Source organism: Cucurbita pepo, chromosome 13 (genome assembly GCF_057944985.1).
Source record: "Cucurbita pepo subsp. pepo isolate OVF chromosome 13, ASM5794498v1, whole genome shotgun sequence".
NCBI classification, from domain to species: Eukaryota; Viridiplantae; Streptophyta; class Magnoliopsida; order Cucurbitales; family Cucurbitaceae; genus Cucurbita; species Cucurbita pepo.
Window position 1 is genome coordinate 13,260,544 of NC_141810.1, and position 27,973 is coordinate 13,288,516.

Here is a 27,973-nt window from a genome sequence, read left to right on the forward strand (position 1 = left end):
ATCCAACCATTGGAAAAGGAAAAAAAAAAAGTTGAGCTTTACATTTGCAGCCCTTTTGGAGAACTAAAAAATATTCATGGATTTGGAAAATTATTAACGAATAAAATGTCCAACCACATCAATTGTCAACACAATTGAAGGCTTGAGCCTTCTGTGCCAGTTGAAAGATAGAGAGAGGTACAACCTTCTTGCATGAATAGATATATTCATCATTTGCTTTTATACACAATCTCTTCATCGTCCACATCAAATGCTGGATTACAGAGGCATCTGAAGAGTCTCCCTATACCCTGCACGGCATGAACAATGATATAGAACTTCAACAGTGAACATCGGTCCCATCAAAGAGCGCAAAAGATCAAGCAAATTAAAGTATTCCTCTGGTCGAGGTTTTTCTGTTGGAATTTGACTTCAATGCAAGCACGAAATTCACTAAATTTGAATGATTGCATGAATAGTGAGGTGCTGTTTATGTCCCAGGAATTGTCTTTTGGTAAATTATAACAACGATTACTTGTCATGTTCTTAAACCAATCTGAAATAAACACAAAACTTCATCACAGAGATGACAGACCTAGAGACTATAGCAAAAACTTGTCTATTTTCAAATTTGCTTTTGTTTTTTTCCTAAGTTTGTATTTATAAAGTTGTATTACTGTGAATAATGTGTTTTATGACCTTACACATTGTATTTAGTAGATTTATGCAATCAATAAACTGTTAAATCAAAAATTAGAAAAAACTAAACTTATATAAACTTATAATTTCACATGACAAATATTATTAAAAGTCATTTTTTAGAAGAGTTTCTAAATATATGTGCATACTGACTATTCAAGGTCAAACTAAATCCATAGACAGAGGTATGATTTTCCACAACCTCGCTCTCTTTTCCTACTCCCAATAAAATCAGGCCGACCACCCTTTCAGGTGTCAGAAACTGAAAGGGTCGATTACTCATTCAGGTAAGTTGCTTATTTTTCTTATGACTTACATGTGTTCGGAAAAAAACCTAGCGTTCCAACTAGCATGATTATTCTAGAGGATCTGCGAAAAGAGTCGAGTTTTTGCTTATTCTGACCTAGACATTATTAGCTGGTACCAGCCGAACTTTTCAGCTCGAGTTTCAATATACATGGATAAAGTGAATCTTTTTGAGTGAAGAGAGAAGAATTGATCAACTTGCCTGAGTAAGAAAAGGAGTTCGATAAGATAGTGGTCTCCGGGGATCATCCTCATCGTCGCTACTCTCTGAACTCGTTCCATCGTCATCTACTGCAGCAGCACTTTTCTTTCTTGATGTTCCACCATTTTGTGCTTGCTTCTCCTGCTGATAAAGATGAAGTAATATATATAACAAGGCGTTAAAAACTGGAACATTATCATCCTTATCCTTTAAAATACATCAGAAAATGCACAATATCCCGGCATCCTTTACTCTGTGACTTTGACATCAGAGGGGTGTCATTATATCCAGTAAAAGCCATTATCACCAGATCCTTATATAAAAAAATGGCCAGAACTTGTAGGGCATCGATGAATTTTCAGAAAAACTAAGAAACACTTTAATAATGGAAAAAGTGGTTCCTGGCCTCTGGCAATCAATGAACAATAAAGGTGAACATGGTGCAAGATCTCAATCTCATATAAAACCTGGAATATATTTCCAAGAATCTTCAGAGCCAGAGCACGAGCTTTTAGTTCTTCCCTTTTCACAGTATTATCCCGTAGTACCTGAGGAACAAATTGGATCACAAAAGATTCATTATGTGTGCCTAATAAGATTTTCTTTTTTTCTTTTTTTAGTTTCAATGTCGAAGTAACAATTCAGCCAACACTTATTCCCAAGTCTTAATGCCACGGAATCATACAACGTGCAACGAACTTCCCTGGAAAGCTCCCAAATATCCGCTTTTAAAAAGAGGGAAAAAGAAGAGAGCTCACCATCTGGCACACATTTATAAGAGTCAGTTCTATGTCCACCACGTTAAGCTTCCACAAAGAATTGAGGAATGTGTCTTTATTCGATCTAATATGCGATTCAACATCATTTTCAGGACCACTACCATCCATTTTATACTGCCGGCAAATATCATCTTGAAGTTGTAACAACTGAAAAGCACCTGATACATATAAATAGTTGATATGATTAAGTAGCAAATTATTAAAGAAAAATATTTCATCATCGATGAGGAAAAGAAGACAAATTGTAAGCTTGAGATCTTCCTGCCTTTTGCAGCTGTTATCTGTGACTTCCAAAAATGCCCCTTGTTGCGAAACCATTCAGCCACAAATGGCACGCCAAGATAAATGGCTCTCTTTCCAAGCTCCTGTGCTGCTTGTCTTGAATAAATGTAGCCTATCGTGTGTAGTATACTAATACCAAAAGCTGCATGTCCAAGATGGGTAAAAACTAGAATCATCAATATAAATACAAGAGGCTCTTGCATCAGTAAGCTTTCAAGAAAATGCCGAACTTAATAAGCTATCATTAATATTCTTGCATAAAAAAACACAAGAACTCAAAAGTCTTGCACCAAGAAACGGTCAAAGTTAGCAATTAATGGAATCTGGAAGGAAAAAGGCACAAGGAATAGAGTGATTGCAATATCATATTCATGGTTGTTCTTACCCGCATTAGAGAGTCTTTTGGCTTCAGATTCAGCATGCCGTAAGAATCCGTCTTTGTCACCTTGAACATATTGATTAAGAAAACCCTCAAGTATGCGTGCAAGTTTTTCTTCTCTTTCTTTCTGGACAGCCTACATTAGATAAGTTGCATATAAGGGACCTGAGATGCGGTTTAGAGAGGGAAGAAAACATTATCCAAGTAAACATCCCTTATTGGAGCATGGAAGAGTCCGATGTTTAATTGCTAACTTTGCCGGAAGCTAAAACTACAGATTCTCAAAGATGTTGAAATCTTTTCAAATTTTACGAGAGAAACATGTGTAAGGGAGAGAATTAAATAGGGAAACAGAATTATGTTCCTGAAAATTTTAACTAGAAAAAGGAATAGAGAAGGAAAGAAAATGTTTGGGGGGGGGGGGGGGGGGGAGGAGGGGGGGAAGATGAAAAAGGATTCCTTCTTATCTAATATTGCTTATAGATATAAAAGTTGTTTGGAGAAGGATTGGCCACCAACTAAACTGTTGTAGCAAAAGCATGAATCTGACTAGATACAACAGTGTCTTCATTGTTATTTGTGTGCTTTAAGGTATACTTGCCTTCAACTTATCTTGTAATCTCTCTGAATTACCAGTTTCGCTCTCTAATTCAGATGAAGCCATTGATGCTACAGCTAAATGTCCAATATAGTCCTCAAACAATTCACTTCCAAATAGAAGTGCAAAGACAGCAGTAGGGTCAAGCATGGATTCCCTGAACATAAAAGATCCAATAATGTCAAAAGAAAAAACAGCAAGTTATCGAAAAGAACATCAAACAACAGTCCAGAGAAAAATTATAAATAACTTGAACAAAATGACATCAACGTGGATGAAGAAAACCACAAATACAAATTAAGATCTAACCTAGTAATACTGTGCTTCCCATTCCTATCATATGCATCTCTTTGGACTGCATCACTCAAAACTTGATAGGCTTCACCTAACACCTGCATCACTCAAAACTTCGACACAATTTCAGCCGCTGGGGAAAAGTTCCACATTATGCAAAACACGAAGCGCAGGAGGTAAAGAAGACGATGAACCAGAGTATACTTGCCTGAAACCTTTCAGCAGCTTGAGGATCATTCAAATTCTTATCCGGATGGACTTGTTTCGCCTGTACCAGAACAATCAAGTTAAGCACCAGACTAATTATGCAATTCATGCTCATTATACCTAATCGATTTCCAACAACACAAGAATCAAGTAATTAACAGAACAAAACTCAAAAGTTCTTATAAAATCAATCAATCAATCGATCAATCAATGAATCCTCCAGTCTCAGAAAAGCTAACCTTAAGATAATAGGCTTTACGAATCTCGTCCTCGGAAGCAGAAGGACGAACACCGAGAATGTCGTAATACTCAGTATCGTTCACCATATTGGTGGAGACCTAGATCAGGGATCTTCAGAAGAGCAGGCTCCCACAGGAGTGGTACAGCAACAGCTGGGAGTGGAAGTAGAAAGCTGAGAGCAGAGAAGATGGGAAAAAGTAAGAGAGAGAGAGAGAGAGAGAAATAGGGCCATGTCTGACGGAAGAGGCCCCTTCGCTTCGCTTCGCCCACCCCACCGCCCACTAGCTTCTCGTGCCTTTCCAGTTCTTCACAAATAAACTATTATAACAAACTGCTTTTTCGCGGGAGGAAACAGTGTATTCTAACTGTCAACAAAGTGGTGCTTATGATGCAGTGACCTCCTCAGACTCACACCCTCTTATATATCGCCACGTGTCCTCGTAAGTTGTCGGCTGGCCTGTTTTGGGCCTCATTTGTGTGCTGGGCTTGGGCTAATTCAGCTTTTCTTAGTGGGCTTTCAGATTGGACCCACCGAGATGCAGTTTTGGAAATGCGGAAAAGAAAAAAGAGGTCCTACCGGGAGTCGAACCCAGGTCGCTGGATTCAAAGTCCAGAGTGCTAACCACTACACCATAGAACCAATTGTTGACTAATTTCATATATTAAATTATTATTTAAAAAAATACTTCTTCATCCTCGTATGGGCCAACCTTCCATGTTTCATGATGATTAATAATAGGAGGATGGAGCTGTAAAAGAGGCAACTTTAATGATTTCTGTGCAACTTATTTTATAAATGTTTAACATTAAAGATAAGAGATTTTGTTTCCCCCCACATGATGCAAGAGATTTGCTACTAATCAGTATTATCCATTAATTAAGTAATATCAATCATTAATCACATTAATACGAAATCAATTTTAATTATAAGAACCCCTTTTGTCGATGTACATTATTTCATCTAAAAATTTATATTCTAAAGGTAGTTTTGAAACGTTCACAAGAAGTTAAAATATTGCAAGGTAAAAAACGAACGAGAAAAGAAAGCATAATGTTGACTTAAAGTTATTACAATGTGAGAAAACGCAGTGAAAAAGACATCCTTTAACACAAGTTTGAATCAAAAGTGAACATATCAGTCTGTCATATACATATAAAGGCAACGTTTTAAGCAGTCTACAGATTGAGCAGGAACGTCCTGAGCACAGCTAGGATAAGTTACATATTCTACTCAATATAAACAAACAATTCAGCTAATCTTTAAGGATGAAGGCCGTGTTAAGACCAGTAACTGTAGTTAGTCATGGCATTCCATGGGAAAGAAGAGCCATTTGCTACTTCATACAAGTTTGATGGATTGTATCGAGTTACGATAGACCAAATCGTACAATGACACATGTAATGTTGTCGGAACTCCCTCGAGCATACGCTTCTTGGATTAGTGTTCTTGATGCCACTTCTGTATCTTGGATGTGTTGCACCAATGCTACAGCATCCTGGAAACCCCAAAACGGATATCAAACTTAGACAATATGTAGTTTGATTTGAGCATTCTGTGTCTACTACTGAAATTAGAAAATTATAGTAGCCGACTCTAGCTTCTGGCAAGCATGGAATTGCACAACTAAAAAAATCTGCCAATGCCGCAAAGACTAGCCGTGCTTTTCAATCATCCTACGGATTTTATAGTATAGTTTATGCAGTACAATGGTATTGGCTTATCCTTTTTTGGGTGGTCGTGGGATAGTTGGTTCGAAGATTATGACATGGAAGAAGAGCGCTTGACAATTATCTCTCTCTCTCTCCTTTCAGTCCACTGGTTTCTATTGGAGAAAGGCCAAATGATTGAATTGTGATATCCCACATTATTGGGGAGGAGAAACATTCTGTATAAGGGTGTGGAAACCTCCCCTAGTAGACGCGTTAAAAAACCTTGAGAGAAAACTCGAAAGGAAAAAATCAAAGAGGACAATATCGGTTAGCGGTGGGCTTAGGCCGTTACAATGGTATCAGAGCAAAACACTGAGCGATGTACCAACCAGGAGGGTGGACACTAGGCGATATGCCAGCGAGGACGTTGGGCCCCGAAGAGGGTGGACTAGGGGGTCCCACGTCAATTGGAGAAGGGAACGAGTGCTAGCAGGGACGCTGGACCCCGAAGGAGATGGATTGTAATATCCCACATCGTTGGAAAGGAAAACAAAGCTTTTTTACACGACTATGAAAACCTCTCCCTACCAGACACGTTTAAAAACCCTTGAGGGGAAATCCGAAAGGGAAAGCCCAACCCCATATAGTCATTCTTTATAAGATCTTCAAGTTGGCATTACCACATATTAAGATGTCAAAACCAGAACCAGAACAGATCTTTGTTTAAAAAACTAAATAAATGAATAAGTACTCTTTCTAATAGAATAATACAGTGAGAGACAAAGTAATTTGAATGAATAATCACCTCATTTGATAAAACATTCCAAAGTCCATCACTTGCAATGATAATAAAATCTACACCGTCAATTTCTTCTTCCTGTTCAGATGAGTGGACATCAGTGTAAAGGAAGCAGGTAAAAACAGCGAAAGCAAAGCTCTCTTCCAGATTTCCAGAAGCAATTATAAAAGCATAAGGAAACAGATAAACATTCAAAATACAAACCTATGGTTATGGGTTCAGTATTTTGAAGATTGGAACGATAGATCGTTAACTGCTAATCCTGTCCCCAAATATAGTTGTCCAGCGATATAAAGCGTTTTAAGCATATGACTTTTAACTACATGATTACACCAACATGCAATGCCAAATAGTTTGAAACTACATAAGCAGCACGAAAGAATCGAAACAATGACCTCTTAGTTAAATTCAACGGTCTTAGCACGTTGCAAAATCTTCAGGATAAATTTCATTTACATTTGATGGAGAACATATGCAAGTGCAAATAATTAGAGTATAGTCAACTTGTGCTGATAATTCATATGTGCTAGACCAAATAAATAAATACATACTAAGTTCATATTGTAAAAGATAGCTTCCCAACCTGTATTTCAGGATCAGCAACAACATATGGTTTGAGTAGCTTATCTCCAAAGGCACGCGAAACTGCTAGAATACCACCAACCCTCCAAGTTCCTGGGTTAAGTTTTGCATCAAATTAGATGTTTTATTTCAAACTCTAATGTTAAGATTAGTTTGTGCAATATGATAATTATTGTAAAAGATGGAAATACTGATGGACAATTTTTTTTTTTTTTTTTTTGTTCAAGTATATTACCAGGATTGCTGTTTAATGCTAGCCATAGATAAACGGAAAAAGAAAATCGCTAATGAAAATTCACAATGCGGATAGTGCAGTTATATTCTTCATGTGTGTGCGTGTATACATACACGCACAGATATAAATAAAACAAAAATACGTCGAGATAAACTTTATTCATTATGATTACATTGGAACATATATTGTATCATTTAAACACAATTGAAAAATTGAGTGCGGTGCACAAGGCTATGATCTAAAAGTTAGTGTACTTTACCTGCCCAAATAATGAAACCTCCAGCTTGTTCAATCCTTTCTCGTTCATCTGATCTATCAGGTTTGTGATCAATAGAGAGGGGAATAGCTGTGCAACAAATGAATAATGTATCTGACTTCATAGCACAAGATTTGCAACATATCTATTTATTCCAAAAAAAATCTTAATTTTCGTTACTTATGCAATGATTGAACAAAAAGTTTCGATCCACCATTTCATGTTAGATTAAAACCAAGTAAAATTACAGAAAAAAATATGAAACCTGAACCAGCTCTAGACGCAACTACTCTGGAATCCCCAACATTTGCAACGAGGAGACGATCCCCTAACAGAACAGCAGTTGATGCAGTTGAGCCAGCATCTTTCTGCTGCCCTTTCTCTTCATTAATATAATCGGCATCGGTCTGTTTAAAGACCTCAACTGTAGAATAAGCATTTTTCCTGGTTTATGCTCCACTAGCAAAGCCAAAAGGAAAATATGATATCATATGCACAAATACATTATAACTTCTTACTAATTGCAGTCTTTGTGTCTTTGATAAAGTCTGGGTGGCTACTTAGGTTCTTGAAAAGATTGCGCTTAAGGTATTCAGCTGTTCTGGAACCTCCATGACCTAGGTAACATCGCAGCATCCATGAATTGGGGAAAAGAACAAGCATTTATGCATTTCACTAAATGAATTGAACAACTCAGGAATCTTAAAAGGAGAGTTCTTAAATGAATTGAACAAATTAAATGCTGTAAGTGACTTAAAGATAGAAACAATTTTTAGGGAACCCCAGATGTAAATCGTGCCTCGGATTCAATCTCACAAATAAAATGATATAAAGTTGCAAACAAATATTAGCTCCTACCATCAAAAACACCAAAAAAAGCGACCATCTGCCCGTCAACTTCAGAAATTCTTGTTTCATAGAAGTCCTCCATCGAAGCCCTTTTTCCTTTGAAACTAGAATACCCATAGCTGAACTTTCCAGTCTGATTTCCATTAAGAAAACTAGTAGTACAGAAGAGAAAAATGTTAGATGTGCAAGTATTAGCCAATATGTCTCTTGTTATGCCTATTATTGACTTAAAGTCGCAGAATAAGGATCAGGGGAGCTAGATTTCAACTCTGCAGAGAAAGTACAATTACTGAATCCAATATCATACATCTAGAATTGCCTCTAGAAAAAAACTATCAAAAACACAAAACTAAGGATTATTAAGTTCTTAAAGAAATTAAATGATGCATGGCTGACAAACCCATCCCTAAGGGCAACCCAAAATCACACCTCAGATGATACTGGGACCTATGAGCACCTTTAAGAACTCAGTCATTGCACATTGATTGCTTCAAATCTTAAAAAAAAGGTTTCGAAAGGAATCTTATTGCTAAAGCAGAAAGTTAAACTAAAAACTCAGGTCCACCATGGATGCAATGGCGAGGTAGTTTGGACCACTCTTCACAGCAAAGTAGACTACACAAAGTACTGGTCAAATAAATATCCATAAGTTTCAATTGAAGCCCCTTTTACAAACGCCATTGCAACACCTTGCCTAAAAATACCACCCCTCTAAAAACAAGGCAAATTTAAAACACGAAAATATAAATCTGTAATTCGGTGTCTCCATCCAGATATGGAATGTCACGAGAATCATAAATACAACGAGTAAGAAGCTTGAACGGACAAATCCAATGGTCCAGCCCCATAGACGACGCTTTAATTAAAAGTAATTCAAAAAACAAGGGCGGGAGAGAGAAAAAGTCACAATAGAGAGATTCACAGCAGAAAGCACCATGAAATTTGACGAGAAAGAAAAGAAAGAGTCAAAGACCTGATACCGCCTCCACTGAAGATGGCGTTAGGATCCCTCGAAGACATTATAGTTTCTGAAACTACCGGCGCCGGGGGAAAGGACGATGGTTCAGGCGGTTGTAGAGTGGCCTCTTGATCGGCATCCCCAAGCGGGGGAGCAGAGGCAGAGGTAAAAGGGAACGAAGATTCCTCCGTGGAGTCGCAGGACTTGGATCTTGGAACAGCACTACAGATGAGATGGTGGCGGCGGAGGCGACGGCGACGGCGACCGGCGGCGGTGGAATCTCCGACTGTTTGACAAAAGCGAAGAGAGAAATCCTTGATCTAGTTTAGTTGGGTAATAAAGTTTCCGCTCATAACGCGGTGAACAGTTCTTATTTGGAAGTTCTTTTTTTTTAAAATAACAACCGAATACAAATTTCAAAATTTGATTACATAATTTTTTAATTTAACTATAAACTAAAATTATAATTTTAATATTTTTATCGAAAAAAAAATATAATTTATGCGCTAAATTTTTAGGGTCATATCTTACTCAAATAAATTAAATTAAACATGTTCCTCGTCATTATCCCCTAATTTATGCCCTACAAGTATTAGTAGAATAGCAAAAACGTGTTCCTCGTCAATAAGCTCGCGGTAATTGTGACCTCTCGGGAGAATCGATAAGTGCATCAAAGATGCACTTGCTAGTACTAGTACAGTTTGCTCACAGTAATTCTAACCTCTCGGGAGAATTGATGACTGCATCAAAGATGCACTTGCCAGTACTAGTACAGCTTGCTCGCGGTAATTGTGACATCTTGAGAGAGTCGATGACTGCATCAAAGATGCACTTGCTAGTACTAGTACATCTGAGTTGTAAATAGACCCAGACTGTGGAACAAAGGATTATCCCGAACCGAACAGAATTTGATACGATGAGATAGAATGCAATATAAACAAAGACACAGGGAACAGAATGAGTTACCTACCGTTAACGGTCAAAGCGAACCCTTTCATTCCAAATTCTAATCAAATAAATACTTTTTTTTAATGATTTTTAATGTTTTTTTTTTTAATGATGGAAGTTTGAATTTAGTAAGTTATAAATTATTTAAATCAGATATTTAAACTTAATATTGGAAAATAAATTAATATATTTTCCATTACTATAACCGACAAAAACAAACAAATAAATAAAGAAAAGCATTGATATGATTGGATAAACTATATAAGCTCCCGACAAGGAAATGACATTTGAACTACAAAGCAAACACTCCCACTGTATAAATTACGGACGGTTATTTTATTTTAACAGCGGTAAATAAAGTTTTTAAAAAGGGGGTACAGATTTAGAGAGCATTCACGGCAATCTTCATGCCGGATTCACAGTGGCCGGGGAAGTTGCAGATGAAATAGTTCATTCCCTTCGCCAGCTTTATCTGGTCGCTACCGGAGGTGAAAACTTTCGCTCCCGCCGGAGTCCGGCAGCTCGTGTACCCACCTTGGTTCACCACCACCACGTTATGAATTGTCCGGTCGTAATTGAACTCTGGAAACAAATATTTTGTCAGATAAGATTCTTCACAATAGAATGATATTGTTCACTTTGACCATATAACTCTCTGGTTTCTTCAAAAGATCTCGTACCAACAGGATCATTCGTTAGATTAGTCAATGTCTTTAGACTCCCTTTCAATAATCCTCAACTATACTCCCATCGAGCCAGGTACGCCATAGAGAGCCTCTCCTGAGGCCTATATAGCCAGGTACGCCATAGAGAGCCTCTCCTGAGGCCTATATAGCCAGGTACGCCATAGAGAGCCTCTCCTGAGGCCTATATAGCCAGGTACGCCATAGAGAGCCTCTCCTGAGGCCTATATAGCCAGGTACGCCATAGAGAGCCTCTCCTGAGGCCTATATAGCCAGGTACACCATAGAGCCTCTCCTGAGGCCTATATAACTTTTTTGTTTGACATTTGAGGATTTTATTGACTTGCTAAGTTAAGAGCATGGCTCTGATACCATATTAGGAATCCGACTCTCCACAATGGTACGATATTGTCCCAATTAGGTGGTACGATATTGTCCCAATTAGGGGCATGACTCTGATAACATGTTAGGAATCACGACTCTCCACAACGGTATGATATTGTAGTACAAACTTTGTCCATATTTTCCTTTAATTAAAAAAAAAAAAAAAAAAATGGTGGAGGAGCTTACTGAGAGTATCGCCAGCACGAAAGTGTTTGCCGTTGGGCCAAGCTTGGACATTAAAAGTCCATCCACCGGTGTCGCCGACAGTGTAAACGGCTGCCTCCACGCTCTCCAACTGAGACATCATAACCAACCCGATAACAGCAGCAACAACGAGGGCGCTACCGACTGCACTGCCTCTTCCCATATTTCTTTCCTCCGGAGCCTTATCTTTTAGTTTGTGGTCAATTTGGGTGGAATTAACTTGGGGTTATAAATAAGGAAACGAATAGGGTACACAAAAATTAGGAAAGTTGGTGAGCTTTGTACAAGGCAATGTGTTACCGTATTAATTTCACCCAACTACTTCCACTGATCGGCGGTGCCCACAATTTTAGACTTTAGGAGCTTGGAATTTATTCCAATCTGGCTGACAGTGTCGTCGGAGCGCAACCCCTTGGCCTCCTTCCACACGCCTGCCTTCTTTATTTCATTCAATTTTGGAAATGGTGCTTCTATATATATACAAAAAAAATATCTTTATCCAAATAGAATTATGACGTCATTATTGCGTCAAGATGATTTTACATCCCCAGATTATTTTTCTCGATAAAATCTTTTGGACCACTCAAAATTTATGGTTAGATCGGTGATCCGATTAATTAGAATTGAGTTCACAATTCAACCTAATTTTATCCTCTATTTTTGGGTTGGGTTAAATTAGATTATCAGATTATTTTTTTAATTATTAATTTTTTTTTTAATTTATAACGACTAAATATAATAAAAACCAATTGAGTTATTCGACTAATAATAATAATAATAATAATTAAACTTAAATTTAAAAAGATAAAAATAATATTAATAATAAATAAATAAAGGAATAGAGTAAGAGCAATGATTATTATAAATAATAGGGTCACCAAAGTGCTAGAAAAGAGGTAATTATTATTTAAACTACTAAATTAGAGAATCCGAGATTATGATGGTGAAATTTTCCTGATTTAACAAGTCATTTCGTTGTCACCATTTACTGTGCCGGTTCATTGTTTCTGACCAACACCCAACCTGGTTCGGTTTGGTTCGGTTTGGTTCAGTTCAACAACGATCGGAATATAAATATAAATGTTTGGTAATTTTAAAGATTTGTCTAATTTATTAAACTATGACCTTATTTGTATTCTAGTTTAGATCGAAGAATCTAAAAATGATATTTATCAGTTGAGTTATGTTCAAATTGGATAATTATATTGTAGGTTATGCATTATATATAAAAATTTATTTTATTAAAAGAAATATACATATATATTATTGAAAAACGCTCGTTAGTTTCTTAAAAGGTTGACGATTCGATCCTTCACGCCAAAACAAACATATAGAAATTTTAGGGTTTGTCAAAAGGTCGATTTGAATTCTAGGGTTTGAAGACAAAGAATAAATATTGGGAGTTGGGGGTTTCTCTTTCGGTTAAATAACATGGGAGGACATGTCGTAGAAAATGATCGGAAGTTTAGATGTCGTTTTTGTCGCTCTTTTTGCATTTATCTAAAATGTTTTAGATTGTCTCGTACTTATATACTCCTAATTTTTTTATTTATTAATTAAACTACTAATTTCAAGTTTATTATTTTAAACGTTAAATATAAAAATGAATATTTAAAATTTAGATATTATTCTTAAGCATGTTTATAATATAATAAACTATCCCGAGCAAGAATAAATCTAAGTGAAATCATAGGAAGTTAGGTGCAAAATGAAGAACGGTCTTAAAAAGTAATCTAGTAAGCTCCAAAATTTTTATACATAGTCACATGTGGTGCTCAGAGCGGATACCTGGATAAACTATTGCGTTAGGGTATGTCCGATAGTTCTTTATTTTGACAAGACATTGATACGAGACTTCCAGAAGAAACATTAATCTATGCAAACATTCCGAAAGACTTGTACATGAAATTAAAATACCATCTCGACAGGGAAAAGGGTTTTGTATAAAACTATATATTAAAAAAAACTACTTTTAATTTTCACATGGGAGGATCATAAGTATTAGTACGAACAAGTAATTAATTAGAAGATCGATGGAATATATATATTAGATAATCAAGAAGAAATTCCTACTCCGAGGAAATCTATGAAGGGAGTATCTTTGTCGTTGTTGAGTGATTCTTGTTCTTGTCGTTGTTCTTGAGCATGAAGATAATGATGACGATGATGATTATCGGTATTAGCCATGAACTTCACAAGTGCAGTCGTTGATGTGCTACCAAATTCAAAAACCCCAAAAGGAATTTTAGCAGTCGGTAAGCAAAACCGAGCTGATGATGGGGAGGTTCTAAAGTTTGCATACTTTGAGGAATAATTAGGATAATAATGTCTATGGAGAACGGGAATATTGTTATGGTCTGAATAACCTTTCAAGCTCTGTCTGAAATTCCAAACCATTCCATCTTTGTGGGAGCTGTTGTTGTCGGAGACAAGAATTGTAGTACTAAACTGACGACGATCTAGTGAAGAAGATTCTGTTTGGTTGCCGAGAAAATTAGAAGAAGTAACTGGAAAGTGTTGATGAGTTCGTTTGGGAAGTTTGGATTGTTCCCGTTGCTTTCTTGCCATTATAACATGCCAATGATTCTTCACAGCGTTATCGGTTCGACCCGGAAACAGTCTAGCAATAAGTGACCATTTGTTTCCATGTATCCGATGAGCCGCCAAAAGCCTTTCCTCTTCTTCTTCACTAAATGGCTTCCTAATGATCCTAGGGTCGAGCTGATTAAACCATCTCAATCTACAGCTCTTTCCTAACAAACAACAAACAAAAAATTAAAGAATTAGGTTAAATTAATATAACAAATTTAGAAATTCAACAAACCCTTTACTCGAATCTACCTATATCATCAAATTATTGAAATTATTCATGTGGGTTTCGTTTATTTACCAACTTTTTCGATCCGTACAATCATTCCAATACGTCCTCGATCGAGATTCGATTCAAAAATTTTTGAATCAAAGACGATCTACAGTGATTATTTCTCTCCGCTCGAACCCGAAAGAGGAAATAGATGATATGTTAGACGAGAGAATTGGGGTACCTGATCTGCCTTGAAGCTTCTCAGCAATGGAGTTCCAATTTTGAGCGCCGTATTGTTCAACCAACCGTCGAAGCTTTTGATCCTCAGCCGGTCTCCAATGACCTCGTGGACACGACGATTTATACTCATGATCATAAACATGAAGATTCCCAGAATCCTTCATGATCATCGATCAAACACCCTTATGAACCAAAAACAATCAAAGATCTATCACTAACCTTACAACAACCAGCTACAACCCTAGCCAAAGAAGAACAATGAAGAACAATGAAGAACAAGAAGACACAAAGCAAGAGTAATAAAGCAAAGTGGGGTTGGTTTAAGAGAGAGAGAGAGGGTTGTGGATAGGCAGTCACTTTTGTTGCTTTCACACGACATTTTTTTAAAAAAAAAATTTATTCCCTATCTCGACAACCTCAAAATCTCGAGAGAAATTACCCGAGAAGAAATCACGACGTTACCGTAAATGTATATCAAAACGCAACAACATTATAGCGATCTCGTTCAATAGTTTCTTTAAATCGCTATCCATTTTTCATCCCGATAGTCTATACACGTTAACCAAACAAGGCAGCTTTCGGTTTTTTAACTTAAAGTGACATCTCTCCTAGTGCAATGACTTCTTTCCTAAATATATATCATTATTTTCAACACATTTTTCCAACCCACATCGTATAATATATGATTCCTAGAGACATTATTCTCAAATTAAACTTTGGTTATAATGTTAATTAATTTTCATGCATGCAGTCATGTAAGTTCATATGATAATAAAATATGAGATCTCGGGTTAAAATTACAATTAATAACCTTGGTTATGGTTAATTAATTTAGGGTTATAGTTTAAATTAAGCATTACTTAATTAGCAGCTGCTTAATTTGTACCCCAAAACTGACCATAATTTTGTTAAATCCAATGTCTTTGTTATGAAAACTATGACGTACCTTTTCTTTCACCTTCTTAAAACAAACATACACCTAACCTTTTTCATTATATTTATTTCCTTAATATTTTAAAAAAAGAATTATAAATTTTAAAATGTTAGGTTAGACAAACACGACTCTCCACAATGGTATGATATTGTCCACTTTGAGCATAAACTCTCATGGCTTTGCTTTGGGCTTCCCCAAAAGCCTCATATCAATGGAGTTAGTATTCCTCATTTATAAACCTATGATCATTCCCTAAATTAGCCGATGTGGGACTTCCATCATCCAACATGTTAAATATGTCGATGATTTATTAGATTTTTTAGGAATTAAATACGTATAAATAATGGGTTTCTTCGTAACATAAATTACGTATTTTTTAATTAATAAAAGAAATTTTATGGCGACCGAATAAACTAAGTGTTAATTTATGATTTGAAGTAAAGTATTGTTTAAGTAAATTAATGCAACTTATTAACTACTAATTTAAGCGAATGACCTATATTTTAATTAATTTTTATTAATTAGAATAATATATATATACTTATAATGTGTTATTTATGTGAAAATTAAAAAAAAAATTAATATTGGTTTTAATAATGAAATAAATAAATAAATAAAGTAACAACATATGGAGTTGTCAAAGGGACCGTAAGACAGCCTATCTATACGGCTTGTTCTCATATGTTGACGTGTCATCCGACAAGTGGCTGAAGTAACCCATAAGAATTATCTTTTCTAATATTAATGTTATTTATTTATTTATGTTTTTTTTTTAATATGATCGCTCGGTGGGAATCATGATCAAATACCGACGATATAACTATGCTTAGGTTTCTTCTAGGCTCAGCGATAGATAGACGTGGTGTATAGTGATTGAGACGACGGTAGAGTCGAGGTGAAGACTTCAGGGTATACTATCTATATTTGAGGAGTGTATTTGTTCGTTTTTTAAATTTAAAAGTACCGTTTATAAAAATATAATCGATATCAATAGTAATAACCGTGATTCGGGTTTTCAATAAACGGACGTTACAAGTTGAACGATATGTGATCGAGAGGTGATTAGATAGTAGAGGAGATAGCGACAGGTTAACTACCAAGTTTAGTTTGTGGTGTTTTGTTTGCTTTTAAAAAAGATTTCAGTTGACATTATTCTTTCCGTGTTTGTCTTTTCTTACACTAATTTTTTCACTCTAAATTTAATTAATCTTTTTTTTTTCATTAATTCTTTTTTCACTCTAACTTATTTATTTATAAAATTTCTCTTTAATAAATAAAATCGACTAAATTAAAATAAAATTCATTAATATTCTTTTAGAAGAAGGGTTTCTGTCACCGTCGTCGGCTCAGATTACCCTACTGGATTTAGGACAAGCTCTATCTATCGTAAATTTGAATATGCAATGAAATCGATTGTCGACTTTAAATAAAGGTCGATCTGATTGCTTAAGGCATCTAGAACGATGTGAGTTTTTTTTTGGCGGATAACACGAAATGGTAAAATTTTAATATCTTTCCGATTCAATCAAACATCTCTTGCACGAAATTCAACGTTTCTACTTAAAAACTTACACTCCACAAATTCCTTGGTAGAAGGATATCAAATTTATTTCTTTTCCTTTTTACCATTAACCAACAATTTAACTTCCCTTTTTTTCTCGCTCGGAAAAAAAATTAGATTTAATTTGTATACACATATAGTATTTCAGTCAATTCGAGCATGTTATACGAATACGACTCTCCACACAAGGTATGATATTTTTATGTTAAGAAATAGAAATATATTGATATCCTTTCAATAGAATACAAGCTAGCAACTAATACCTACTTAAATATACTATCAGGAAATAATATTAAGATATATTCCATAACTAAATATAATCTGCAAAATATTATATCTCAACCATTTATAAACCCATGATCATTCCCTAAATTAGTTGGGACTTTCATCATCCAACACCTCTCATCGAACAAAGTACGCCTCCCCTTAATCGAGGCTAGACTCCTTTGGAATCTTAGTCATTTTTTACTGCCTTCGAGGAGGCTCGACTCCTTTTCTTTTAGGATTTACTAATCTATTGGCACGACTAAGTTTAGGACATGACTTTGATACTATATTAGAGAAACACAACTCTCCATATGATATTGTATATATATATATATATATATATATATATATGTATAGATAATTTATTTTCATTAAATTTATTGTTTTTAAATTCCAAATATGATGAAAGAGGTTAAAAAAAAAAAAAAAAAAAAAAAAAAAAAAAAAAAAAAAAAAAAAAAACTTTGATTGATTAACTTGGTCAGCATTTTATCCGGGAGGTAGCTAATGCAATTGCGTGGAGCACAAGAATAGGGCGCGTAGATCCACATATTTCTCTAAACGAGCCCTTCCACTCCAAGCCTCATAAACACTCTCAAAAATATCCAAATTCACTGAAACCCATTAACAGAATCTACATTCTTAAAAACATCAAAAGAAAGTGAATCAAACGAACACAAACAGCTCTGTTTACCCATCTTCAATGGCACTCGATAACTGTGTTCAACTGGGCACCGCCGCCGCCGTCACCGCCATGTGCGCCACCACTCCCAGACTCAAATCTTATCCCTTTTGTTATAATCACCACCTAAACACAACCTTAACCCTTCAACGCAAATTGCCCATTTCCACTTCGGGAAACAAGTCCTTCTCCCCCTCTACCATCATTTCCACTTTCAGAAAATCCTTCTCCCTTGCGTGTCGAGCTCGTGGCGCCGTCGATGACGGTTACTCTCCCGATTCATATTACATTGATTCTTCTCTGCTTTTGTGTTTGTGGGGTTTGCAAATTTGATGAGATTTTTGTTTCTTCGTGCAGTGCCGGAGGTGACAGAGTCGAGTTGGGACAGTTTGGTGGTTGGGAGTCAAAAGGCTGTGCTGGTGGAGTTTTGGGCGCCGTGGTGTGGACCTTGCAAGATCATTGAGCCTGTGATTAAGGATTTGGCGCAGGAATATGCAGGCAAGATTGTGTGTTTGAAGCTCAATACAGATCTCAGCCCAAATGTGGCCTCAAAATATGGTATTAGAAGCATTCCCACGGTTCTGTTCTTCAAGAATGGGGAGAAAAGAGAGAGCGTCATTGGGGCTGTGCCCAGATCCACCTTGGCCGCCACCATTGACAAGTATACAGAGGTTTAATTTTGAAGAATCCCCACATCATCCAACTTCACCAGAGATACCTTCCAATATTTTTCTTCTTCAGCTTGTAAAAATTGCAAACTTTTTATGGATCTCTTCTTCAATTCGATGATTTTCTTTTTGTTCTTCGGTGTATTCGAATCGTTTTATGTTTGGTTTTTGAAGTCTATTCGTAACCTTTTTGAATTCACAACTATTTTTGTAGTTTACGCTTGTCACTAATGGTGATATTTCCTTTCTCTTGACTTGCATAATAACTCGAGCATGACGCTGTCTGCTCTTTTATCTGTGAACCTGATTCGCATATGAGAATAGAAAGTTTTTTCTGCAATTCTTTCGGGTTCTTATCGAACTTAAGATTAAGCATACGCAAGTCATTTCCATGATCAATAAATTATAAATCTCCTGATGCAAAATCATTCGTCAAATACCAACAAGAACAACATCAGGTTGTATTCCAAGACTAAGAGGGGCAACCTTGTTTTGCCATCCATGTGGGCTGTTGCTAGATTTAGCATCTGGGACTCAACCTTTTAGTTCCCCAAAACTGTAGGAGAACCACTTGATTTTGTTTTTTTAGTACTTTCTCAAGTAATTTCATTCACCTGAATTGAAACTTCCTTTGGTTAGCACTCTGCAGCCCATTTTGGATTCTCTTCCAAATGACCACATTCCTTGAAAAGCATAGCATAACCCAATATGCTATGAAGAAGGTAAGACAATGAAGTAGCTAAATAGGCCAAATATTAAGAGGGAAAAAAACTATAGAAATAGCAGGTTACAATGGAAATCACAAGACAACCTGCCCCTATCACCATCACCAGCTCCGACTTTCCTTTTCGTATAATATAAAAGCAAATATATAGGTACAAAGTGTGAATCATTATGCCCCGTACCTGTTTTGCCATGCTGTGCCTGCCATCTCTCGCAGGGCCATCGGCAAATTCTGGTAATTTGAATGCTGCACAAGCAGCAGAGATTAAGCACCAAATCCACGTATGATGATTCATATATAGCTGTTTTCTTCATGGGGACGGCTTCCAGTCGAATTGGAGATTACTAAAGCCATTCACAGCTCCTAGTCCACTAAGAAGCTGGTTTCCCATATCCTGCGGTTGTTGACCATTCATGCTTTGTTCAAGAGCGAGCGATGCCATTCCTATTCGTCTGTTCATAATGGAGTTATTTCCCATTGCAGTCCTCATTCCATTAACCATGGCAGGCTGACCAAGCCCACTCCCCATTGATCCATATCCACCTCCTCCCATTCCTGAGCCACTGTTGGTTGCTCCGTTTCCCCCAATACAATTCCCGTTGTTGAGACCTGGATTACTTGTAGGTAAGACCCCACCATTCACGTTTTTCATATCATTGACCACCGAACCAACACCAACCAGACTTGTCGGACTATTCATTTGATTATTCATCATCATCTCTTGTAAGATCTTTTGCACGGAGGACTGTGTATCACTAGGATCAGCATCTCCAGATAAGGCAGGTTGTTGTATAGAGACATTTGCCGGAGAATTAGCAGCACTCATCTGATTGCCATTCCTCACAGCTGTATGCGATGGTTGTGAAAGATTGTTAGATGATGAAGGTGTCGGTGGCTGGAATGTAGAAGGGTTCAGTTGCGTAGGTGGAATTGTACTGGAAGAACCAGGAGATGGAATCTGAACAGAACTTCCCCCATATGAGTTGCTAGCATCAGCCAAAGAGTTCTGCTGTCTGGAATTAATAGAATTCTGGTGAAGAAGCCCAGCAATGGTGCTCGCTGAGTTTGATGTTGAGGGTTGGTTGGCCATGTTATTTACACTGGCCACGCCATTGCTACCCGTAAGCTGCACTGCAGAAGCCTGGACAGAACCCTGGTTGTTATTGGAGTGATGGGCTATGGATGATTGCTGTTGTTGCTGCTCATTAGAAACTTGAGCATGATTTGTAAGCACTGATGATGAACTAGTCCTCCGAGGAAACTTGGCTAGACTATCTGATTGATAATATAAGAAGAAACGTTCAATAATCTATTAAGGAGCTTGTTTCTAAAACATTGACCATTTCTTATTAGAAAAAAAAAAAAGAACAAAAGAATTATCTTCTAGAAAAAGTGAGATTATTCAAACGCCTCAGAAATCACAATCAGATGACAGTTGGCTGCTATATGTATCCATAGCACATAAAATATCAATAACAACAAACATGTAATCATTTCTAACTTTTTCAGTCCATCTTGCTTCTGAAGAAGACATGACCCATAGAAACTATACAAACTACACTTGGGAAGCTTCAGATCTTTCCCCCTTGAAATCTCTCTCAATTAGATATGGAGCTCTGCCATAACTCTTCAACAAAAGATATCTCTACTTCTCCATCATACCCTCGAGTTATCACTTGAAATTTTAAAACAGTTCATTATTTAACCCCATCTACGGTTATTTTACTAGACCAGGGGTTATCAACATCATTCGCAATGACCACTAGATAATCAATTGTTCCTAAAAATTTTGGGGCAAAAACTGCGTAGTGTATTTAATATTCTAAGATAGACATCACTACTTTAGCCACCCATGATAGTAATGTGCTTCTTGAGTTAGGGAACTGTTTATTATATCGTGTGTGTGTGTGTGTGTGTAATAGTTTATTAATGCATCTTCCAAATTCAGCTGCTAAAAGCTCATAAAACTTTAACATCATCAAGATTCTACTAACCCATTGGCCCAATCCTTGCTTCTTTGCTGTAATCAATCAAGTCCTTCATGCTATTAACCACTTCGGATATCTGAAGAGCCAAAAGAAAAACAACACAAAGAGAAAATGTCAGAAACGTAGATATGTACATGTAAAAATGCTTCAGTTTTAGAGGCCGGGAAATGAACGGCTGAAATACATCAATAATCAATAGGTTACATATGTTCGGTGAGCCATGAAAATTTGAATATGAATACTATTCAAAAATGAACTCCAAAACTAAAAATCACTGTACAAATACAAAACCATCTATGCACAATGAAAATGGAGAACAAAACATAATCAATAGGTTACATATGTTCGGTGAGCCATGAAAATTTGAATATGAATACTATTCAAAAATGAACTCCAAAACTAAAAATCACTGTACAAATACAAAACCATCTATGCACAATGAAAATGGAGCACAAAACATAATCAATAGGTTACATATGTTCGGTGAGCCATGAAAATTATATGAATACTATTCAAAAATGAACTCCAAAACTAAAAATCACTGTACAAATACAAACCCATCTATGCACAATGAAAATGGAGCACAAAACAACGAGATTTAACAAACATTTCTAGAATACTAATACGCAGATAGGAAATCCCAAATTGAGCAACTAGTTCATATAATGTAATAAATTTAAAAAAATATTCCCATATAAACCAAAAATACTTGTGATCTTCATAACCCATTTAAAAAATTAGGGTTAAATTGCAAATTTTCCCTAAACTTTGAGGATGTGTTTATTTAGTCTCTTGAAAATTACAAATTTGATCCCTAAACTTCGATATTTTTATAAATTCATGGATCTACTAGATACAAAATTGAAAGTTTAGAGCTTTGTTATACATAAAATTCAAATTTTTATCTAATAGATCAATTAATTTTGTTAAACATAAAATTGAAAGTTTAGTGATCTGTTAGACATAAAATTACAAAGTTTAAGGACCTGACACTTCTAAAAATTAGTCTTTAGGAGACTAAACATGTAATTTAATCAAAAATTAATTATTTGGATTTGGAGAAGTGGGCAAAAACGGGATTCTAAAATATGTAAGAAAAAAATATAGCTGCCGAAGTTAAAAGGTGGAGGAAGAGGAAGTTTCATTATCCGTGGATGAGTATCAAGTTATAGAAGCATGAAAATAGCACAGTATTTGAACTGCAGAACAAGATTAGAATGTTAACTAGGCAAACTCACGATGCCAGCAAAATTGTCAAATTTAACCTAAAATAAGTAGTTGAACCTCATGAGAAATTACATTTAAGAGAAACGAACCTAAGGAAGCAAACTATTTAAAAATTGTGTAACCAATAGCAAACAACATTCTAACACAACCAAGTCATATTTACTAAAACGGGTTATCTACAGGAGATATGCAATAAATAAGCAACAATAAAACAATTTACAAAAAGATAACCCATCTAAAATACATAGAGTTCAAAGAATCGTAAGAAAAGAAATGAAGTATATATTCATGGGCAAAGAACTCTCATCTAAATGTCATTGAACTAAATGCTAAGTGTCAATTAAAATAAAACTTATATTCATTTGTCAATGAATGCCCACAGTTCTCCAACTTTTTGACTCATAACGACAACAAAAGGATGTTAGTTATTTATTACCTGTAGACAACGTACGTATCTCTTTGTATATCCCAAGTCATTTACCAGCGGAACTTCCAAGGCTTTAGCTAATTGTCGTGCTGAAGCCACAAACCTATGCACAATTCATTAAGGGATTAAATAATCTTCAAAAACATAACTAATTTAAAAAAGAAGCTATAAAATTCAGTGTTAACCAAATGATATACTTCATTATAAGAACCGTCAAGATTTTGATGTGTAGTTAACAAAAAAAACATCTAGAGAGTCCAACTTTCTAAAGATTCCCACATACACCATTATATAAGCCGCCCATCTTATAGGTGACCCCAAAATAAAAATCAATCCTCATTTAGTTATAAACAGATTTTTACAAACAAGGAACGAATGCTAAAATAATTTCATTCTTACATCCACACGATCACAATGCACATTAGAATGAACAATCAATGCCATAATGCCCTAGTAGTTGATAAGGAATGAACTAAGAAAATTGAGTTCATGGAAAAGTCAAAGAAAGATCTTACAGAATTAGAACAAAACGAATCATGCTTCAAATGAAAACCACTGGCAATAAATAATCCCTAACTACAAGGAACAAAATGTAAAAGGCCAAGGTCAAGAGAGTGGAAGAAGGGCCTGGGAACATTTTCATACTTCAATATGTAAACGAAGTGCCACACTAAGACTTTACACACAAGCAGAAGCAAACAGGTAGGTATTTGTCTAAAGAAACACGAATGTTGGAAGGACGTACATGTTACAATTGTTTTGCAATTCAGGAGTTGATAAATTGGATGATGCGTTTTGAATGGCAGACTGGTACTTTTGAGCTGCCGCTCCAAGGTGGCTAACCTGCATAAAGTGAATAACAACTGTTAATCACAAATTGATGGATAACAGGCAAATAACCGGGTCAAATTAAATGCAAGGTAATGCTTTTCTGAAGAGCAATATGGAGCCTGATTAAAATGTGTCACGAGATGAAGTTAAACCTGAGGTATCAATAATCTCCTAGGTATAAGTTCCTCATGCCGTCGAGCACAGAATTCCCATGAGCATATCTGAAAGGAATAACGAGTGGAAAAAGATCATGAACTGAATATTGCATCTGGGCCATAAGAAATCTAAGCTGTTGAAAGCACAACCATGAACATGCAGACACAGAAAAGAGGGGAAGTATCTTTTACACAACCTTAAGGTCTGGAGAAAAAACAATTCGAAGTTGGCCATCGCGGACAACACGAAGTTGCTCAAAAACACTTTCCTGTATCGCTTTTGCATAATCCAGGACAATCTGACCAGATGCATTATGATATTCACGAGGCATGTCAAGGTACAGTAGTTCCTCCATTGTACCACTTTCATACTTGATCTTAAAAAGTCTGGGAAGAACTTCAGCAGTTGCTTCTGAAATAGTAAAAAGAAATTCAAATTCCATCAATATCAGAAGTCCACAGGAAAGAACCTTGAAGAATCATTAATGGAAGTGCTTGGCACACGCCATTAAAACTGGCATTCAGCAGAAATTTTAAATTCCACCCAGAAGGTATGATAACAGAACATACCAAAGCCACGCCCAGGCTTGCGGTTGCATATTTCACAGTGCCATACATCCTGAAAATTTCAAAGAAATTGGTGTTCTATTGCATCAACGATGAAGCGGTGACAGGTAAATAGAAAACTTTCAAAGAATCCAAAATGAAAGCAAAATAAATATTAAATATTGTTAATCATATCAAGTTTCATCAAAATTTCTACTGCAACGATGCCAACTAGTATGAGGGAGCAGTGTATCTTGCAGCAGACCTGAGGGAAAACTCCAGTTGTTTGTCGCCCACTTCCATACATGGAAACGCACCACTTCTTCTTGGCATGGGGTGCAAAGTACTCGTTAACAAATTTCCTCCAGAAATCTATATTGTTGTCCTACAAACAAATTAGAGTTGTCAGATGGTCCTCCTCTTGGACACGACAAAAAATTCAAAGTAACATATTCTTACTTCAGGTCTGTGTTGCTGGTGATACATGTAATGAGTCAGACGCCGGGCACACATTCCAGGTTCATATCCTGGTTTTACAGGAGATCTCAGAGAAAGGTTCTGCTGTTGATAATGTTGTTGCAATTGTGGCCGTTGAGGAGGCATACTTTTTAAGAGATGTTGTTGCTGATGTTGTTGCAATTGCAAAAGCCTTTGTTGGTGCATTAGATTAATTTGAGCAGCCGCTGCCTGAGAGGGCTGTCTAGACATATGGAGAAATTGTTGCGATTGTGGTTGTTGTAGTTGATGCTGCTGCTGCTGCTGCTGCAGAAATAATGACTGGTCCGATTGTTGGGGTTCCATTTTAACTGGTGTCAAACCTCTCAGTGACTGAAGTCTTTGTGATTCCAATTTCACAGGAACAAGGTTTCTCAACGTTTGCAAATGCTGCTGCTGCTGCTGCTGCTGTCCAAGTTGATCATTGCTGGTCGCTTGAGGCTCCAACTTTACAGGTCCAACACCATTCAACCCTCGAATTGCATGAAATTGTGGTTGTTGATTGCTCTGATGTGCAGAAAACTGTTCCATAGACTGTTGACTATGTTGGAAGTTCTGGGGCTCTAGCTGTTGCGACTGCTGTTGATCTGATAACATCTGACTGCTAGAAAGGTTAGAAAATTGTGGATTATGCCCCTGAACGGACGAAACAGGGTTTGTCATATTCGATGCTACAAATGATGATGAAGGATTATTAAAGCTCGTTCCATTGCCAACACCGGAAAGGGGATCTGGCTCCGCACCAGTGTGGCTACTGCCAGGACATGGAAGTCCAGAATTAGGAGCCCCATTTCCAAATGATTGATTAAGGAGAGATGACACATTGGACATATTACCGACCATATTCATATTATTGAACTGATTGCGAGGCGATACAAGTGAAGAAAAGGCTGCCTGAGAAGGCTGCAGACCACCTTGAATTCCTATCAATCCAGAATTAGATCGCAGAAGTGAAGGTGAAACAGACTGTGCACCGCCACCCATAGGGGTGGGTGGCCCCGATGTTGCCATCTTTCCCAATCACTCGCTAAAGGAAGAGAAACCTACCTAAAAAAATTAACACAGTTAAACTACGTGGAAAGCTGAAAGAAAGCTCAACCAAGTCTCAGAGAGCACCAAAGAAAACCGAAACGAAGGAACACCTTTTGGTTCGGACCATTATAGAATCACAGTGTCTTCCCGAGAGGATCAACCTCAATGTTCCGCATGAATCTATGTACAAGAACATGTCAGATCCACTTTAAATTCAACATCCAGAAGAAAATCAATTAGTACAACCAAATCGAGAACAACAATGATCGATAATCATAATTTCACCAAAAGAACCCGACACGAACATAAATTTCTTTAAGAACAAATTAAATCTTCAAATCTCAAATCCCCACACCTCTCAGAAAAAAACCAATAAATAAACAACTCGTTAGGGCAATTGAATAAAAACTCGTCAATAAAACTCATGTTCGCCACTTCAATGAACTCCCATGCTTAAAATCCCCAAGAAAGATTCAAGAGGCAAATAAATGAAACCTCACGACATTCTTACGCATTCCCTGCTCATAAGGCGGAAAAGCAAGCAGAGAAGGGGCAAAACTTACAGACTTAAAATCAAGGATCCAAAACGTGGAACAAGTGAAACAAAATCTTGTACTGTTATGAACTTGAAAGAGAAATTATGAGGTCTGAATGAATGGAAGACCGTGGAGAACTCACCAGGAACTGAATAAGAAAGTCGAACTGCTGCTTGAAAATCGGACAATATCAAAGAAACAACAACAACAACAACAACAACAGCAGCAGCAGCAGCAGCAGCAGAGCAGACTCAAATTGACTAAATTGGGAGGTTTCAGTAATCAGTAATTCGGTCTCCTTCGTTCTTCCCGTTCTCCTCCTCCTCCTTCACACGATTCTTCTTCCTCTTCTTCTTGCAGAAACTGATGTTGGAATATGTCAGCTGAAGCTTAGAAGCATAGATTTCAGTCTCTATGAACTCATGGAAGGATTCTCCCACAGTAGGCACGACCTGTTTCTCGCTGTAGCTTAGAGAGAGAAAGAGAGAGAGAGAGGGCGCGACTGTGTCCTTGCGGACGTCAAAATTGTATTCAATCGGATTTAATTATTCTTAATTCATTTTCCTGTTTTTTACCTCGAGAGAAATTAAGTCAAAACGTTTTTCTTCTTTATCACTTATGCATATATACATGCCATCACATACATACATACATACATACATACATACATACATAGCATGCATGCCTATCCATCCATAACTCCCCTTCTATCTCACCTAAATTACAACATTGCCACTCTCCTTACCCTTTTTTTGTTTTCTCTTAATTCATCTACCATTATATGTACTTATTTTGGTTGCATAATTAAATAAATTTTAATTTAATTATTTTTCGGTCTCAAAGATAATTCTAAATTCTTTTAATAAATGAAAAATAATTTAATAAAAATTAAAGATTTTAGCTTTGATTGACATTTATGGAAATAGCTCGATAATTAAGACATACAATTAGCGTAATAAATTTATTTTCTTTTTATTTTTCAATAAAATTTTATTTTATTTTATTTTATAAATTGATATTCCTGTCTTTTTCACATAGAAGGAAAAAAGAAAACCCCTTTAATTCAAATTGATAATTAATGTATTTAAAATTTTGAGCATATTTTTCTTAAAATTTATAAAAAGGTCTATAGATATTTTGTCACGCCATTATAAATTATTCTTTGAAAGACCCATTTAAAGACAAAATTTGACATTTGAAAAATGGTTTTTATTTGTATTTTTTATTAAATTTTATTCCCATGAACAATAAAATACAGGGCCCATAAAGTGAGGCCCAATATAAAAGTGGGCCGGAAGCCCAAGTGAATTGTAAAAGGCCCAAATAAAGAAACTCATTAAATTT

General features: G+C 36.3%; 6 protein-coding genes and 1 non-coding gene across 10 annotated transcripts; 1 reads left to right on the forward strand and 6 right to left on the reverse strand.

Annotated features, from left to right (window-relative positions):
• Positions 1 to 141: 141 nt before the first annotated feature.
• On the reverse strand, positions 142 to 4,257 carry LOC111808370 (chaperone protein dnaJ 10). Of its 2 annotated transcripts, none has more exons than XM_023694303.2 (10): positions 3,965 to 4,257; positions 3,727 to 3,786; positions 3,534 to 3,616; positions 3,228 to 3,381; positions 2,633 to 2,762; positions 2,231 to 2,389; positions 1,945 to 2,123; positions 1,654 to 1,734; positions 1,187 to 1,327; positions 142 to 290 (listed from the first exon to the last, which is right to left on the reverse strand). In XM_023694303.2, the coding sequence occupies exons 1-10, from the start codon at positions 4,049 to 4,051 to the stop codon at positions 210 to 212; spliced, it is 1,155 nt and encodes a 384-aa protein (XP_023550071.1). In that variant the 5' UTR covers positions 4,052 to 4,257; the 3' UTR covers positions 142 to 209. The 2 variants fall into 2 exon arrangements, with proteins under 2 accessions (XP_023550071.1, XP_023550070.1); XM_023694302.2 differs by having other exon boundaries at positions 1,187 to 1,330; positions 3,965 to 4,254.
• A 276-nt stretch (positions 4,258 to 4,533) lies between these two features.
• TRNAQ-UUG (transfer RNA glutamine (anticodon UUG)) lies at positions 4,534 to 4,605 on the reverse strand. The gene has a single exon. It is a non-coding gene; the product is annotated as a tRNA-Gln (tRNA).
• A 460-nt stretch (positions 4,606 to 5,065) lies between these two features.
• LOC111808091 (putative protein phosphatase 2C 11) lies at positions 5,066 to 9,597 on the reverse strand. The gene is made up of 8 exons (XM_023693895.2): positions 9,310 to 9,597; positions 8,346 to 8,488; positions 8,006 to 8,104; positions 7,753 to 7,911; positions 7,491 to 7,577; positions 6,998 to 7,089; positions 6,421 to 6,492; positions 5,066 to 5,461 (listed from the first exon to the last, which is right to left on the reverse strand). Exons 1-8 carry the CDS (start codon positions 9,354 to 9,356, stop codon positions 5,333 to 5,335), a joined length of 828 nt encoding a protein of 275 aa, XP_023549663.2. The 5' UTR covers positions 9,357 to 9,597; the 3' UTR covers positions 5,066 to 5,332.
• Positions 9,598 to 10,465: 868 nt separating this feature from the next.
• On the reverse strand, positions 10,466 to 11,956 carry LOC111808969 (basic blue protein). Its single transcript, XM_023695229.2, has 2 exons — positions 11,496 to 11,956; positions 10,466 to 10,824 (listed from the first exon to the last, which is right to left on the reverse strand). The coding sequence occupies exons 1-2, from the start codon at positions 11,674 to 11,676 to the stop codon at positions 10,625 to 10,627; spliced, it is 381 nt and encodes a 126-aa protein (XP_023550997.2). The 5' UTR covers positions 11,677 to 11,956; the 3' UTR covers positions 10,466 to 10,624.
• Positions 11,957 to 13,438: 1,482 nt separating this feature from the next.
• On the reverse strand, positions 13,439 to 14,883 carry LOC111809084 (transcription factor MYB52). The gene is made up of 2 exons (XM_023695430.2): positions 14,558 to 14,883; positions 13,439 to 14,266 (listed from the first exon to the last, which is right to left on the reverse strand). Exons 1-2 carry the CDS (start codon positions 14,724 to 14,726, stop codon positions 13,569 to 13,571), a joined length of 867 nt encoding a protein of 288 aa, XP_023551198.2. The 5' UTR covers positions 14,727 to 14,883; the 3' UTR covers positions 13,439 to 13,568.
• A 3,017-nt stretch (positions 14,884 to 17,900) lies between these two features.
• LOC111808519 (uncharacterized) lies at positions 17,901 to 18,881 on the forward strand. The gene is made up of 2 exons (XM_023694561.2): positions 17,901 to 18,265; positions 18,358 to 18,881. The coding sequence occupies exons 1-2, from the start codon at positions 18,022 to 18,024 to the stop codon at positions 18,675 to 18,677; spliced, it is 564 nt and encodes a 187-aa protein (XP_023550329.2). The 5' UTR covers positions 17,901 to 18,021; the 3' UTR covers positions 18,678 to 18,881.
• Positions 18,882 to 19,321: 440 nt separating this feature from the next.
• Positions 19,322 to 27,147, reverse strand: LOC111808518 (transcriptional corepressor SEUSS). Of its 3 annotated transcripts, none has more exons than XM_087116897.1 (11): positions 26,772 to 27,147; positions 26,204 to 26,273; positions 25,026 to 26,104; positions 24,832 to 24,951; positions 24,591 to 24,639; positions 24,218 to 24,432; positions 24,018 to 24,086; positions 23,780 to 23,877; positions 23,044 to 23,137; positions 21,387 to 21,456; positions 19,322 to 20,667 (listed from the first exon to the last, which is right to left on the reverse strand). In XM_087116897.1, the coding sequence occupies exons 3-11, from the start codon at positions 26,070 to 26,072 to the stop codon at positions 19,703 to 19,705; spliced, it is 2,727 nt and encodes a 908-aa protein (XP_086973023.1). In that variant the 5' UTR covers positions 26,073 to 26,104; positions 26,204 to 26,273; positions 26,772 to 27,147; the 3' UTR covers positions 19,322 to 19,702. The 3 variants fall into 3 exon arrangements, with proteins under 3 accessions (XP_086973023.1, XP_086973022.1, XP_023550328.2); XM_087116896.1 differs by having other exon boundaries at positions 25,026 to 26,108; XM_023694560.2 differs by lacking the exons at positions 26,204 to 26,273; positions 26,772 to 27,147 and having other exon boundaries at positions 25,026 to 25,812; positions 25,902 to 26,042.
• Positions 27,148 to 27,973: the final 826 nt, after the last annotated feature.

What these genes read in the sequence shown, in the direction of transcription:
- LOC111808091 (XM_023693895.2), bottom strand. Translation starts at nt 9,356, where the DNA reads ATGTCTTCGAGGGATCCTAACGCCATCTTCAGTGGAGGCGGTATCAG. An exon ending in AGACACAAAGACTGCAATTA is followed by an intron (nt 7,912 to 8,005) that starts GTAAGAAGTTAT and finishes CTTATTCTACAG; the next exon opens with TTGAGGTCTTTAAACAGACC. An exon ending in AGGTTTCATTATTTGGGCAG is followed by an intron (nt 7,090 to 7,490) that starts GTAAAGTACACT and finishes AACTTAACCCAG; the next exon opens with GAACTTGGAGGGTTGGTGGT.
- LOC111808370 (XM_023694302.2), bottom strand. Translation starts at nt 4,051, where the DNA reads ATGGTGAACGATACTGAGTATTACGACATTCTCGGTGTTCGTCCTTCT. An exon ending in GGGAAGCACAGTATTACTAG is followed by an intron (nt 3,382 to 3,533) that starts GTTAGATCTTAA and finishes TTTTATGTTCAG; the next exon opens with GGAATCCATGCTTGACCCTA. An exon ending in TTCTTGGAAATATATTCCAG is followed by an intron (nt 1,331 to 1,653) that starts GTTTTATATGAG and finishes CATCTTTATCAG; the next exon opens with CAGGAGAAGCAAGCACAAAA.
- LOC111808519 (XM_023694561.2), top strand. Translation starts at nt 18,022, where the DNA reads ATGGCACTCGATAACTGTGTTCAACTGGGCACCGCCGCCGCCGTCACC. An exon ending in TCGTGGCGCCGTCGATGACG is followed by an intron (nt 18,266 to 18,357) that starts GTTACTCTCCCG and finishes TTCTTCGTGCAG; the next exon opens with TGCCGGAGGTGACAGAGTCG.
- LOC111808518 (XM_087116897.1), bottom strand. Translation starts at nt 26,072, where the DNA reads ATGGCAACATCGGGGCCACCCACCCCTATGGGTGGCGGTGCACAGTCT. An exon ending in GGAGATTATTGATACCTCAG is followed by an intron (nt 23,878 to 24,017) that starts GTTTAACTTCAT and finishes CACTTTATGCAG; the next exon opens with GTTAGCCACCTTGGAGCGGC. An exon ending in GATACGTACGTTGTCTACAG is followed by an intron (nt 21,457 to 23,043) that starts GTAATAAATAAC and finishes TTGGCTCTTCAG; the next exon opens with ATATCCGAAGTGGTTAATAG.
- LOC111809084 (XM_023695430.2), bottom strand. Translation starts at nt 14,726, where the DNA reads ATGATCATGAAGGATTCTGGGAATCTTCATGTTTATGATCATGAGTAT. An exon ending in GAAGCTTCAAGGCAGATCAG is followed by an intron (nt 14,267 to 14,557) that starts GTACCCCAATTC and finishes GTTGTTTGTTAG; the next exon opens with GAAAGAGCTGTAGATTGAGA.
- LOC111808969 (XM_023695229.2), bottom strand. Translation starts at nt 11,676, where the DNA reads ATGGGAAGAGGCAGTGCAGTCGGTAGCGCCCTCGTTGTTGCTGCTGTT. An exon ending in TCGTGCTGGCGATACTCTCA is followed by an intron (nt 10,825 to 11,495) that starts GTAAGCTCCTCC and finishes ATTTGTTTCCAG; the next exon opens with AGTTCAATTACGACCGGACA.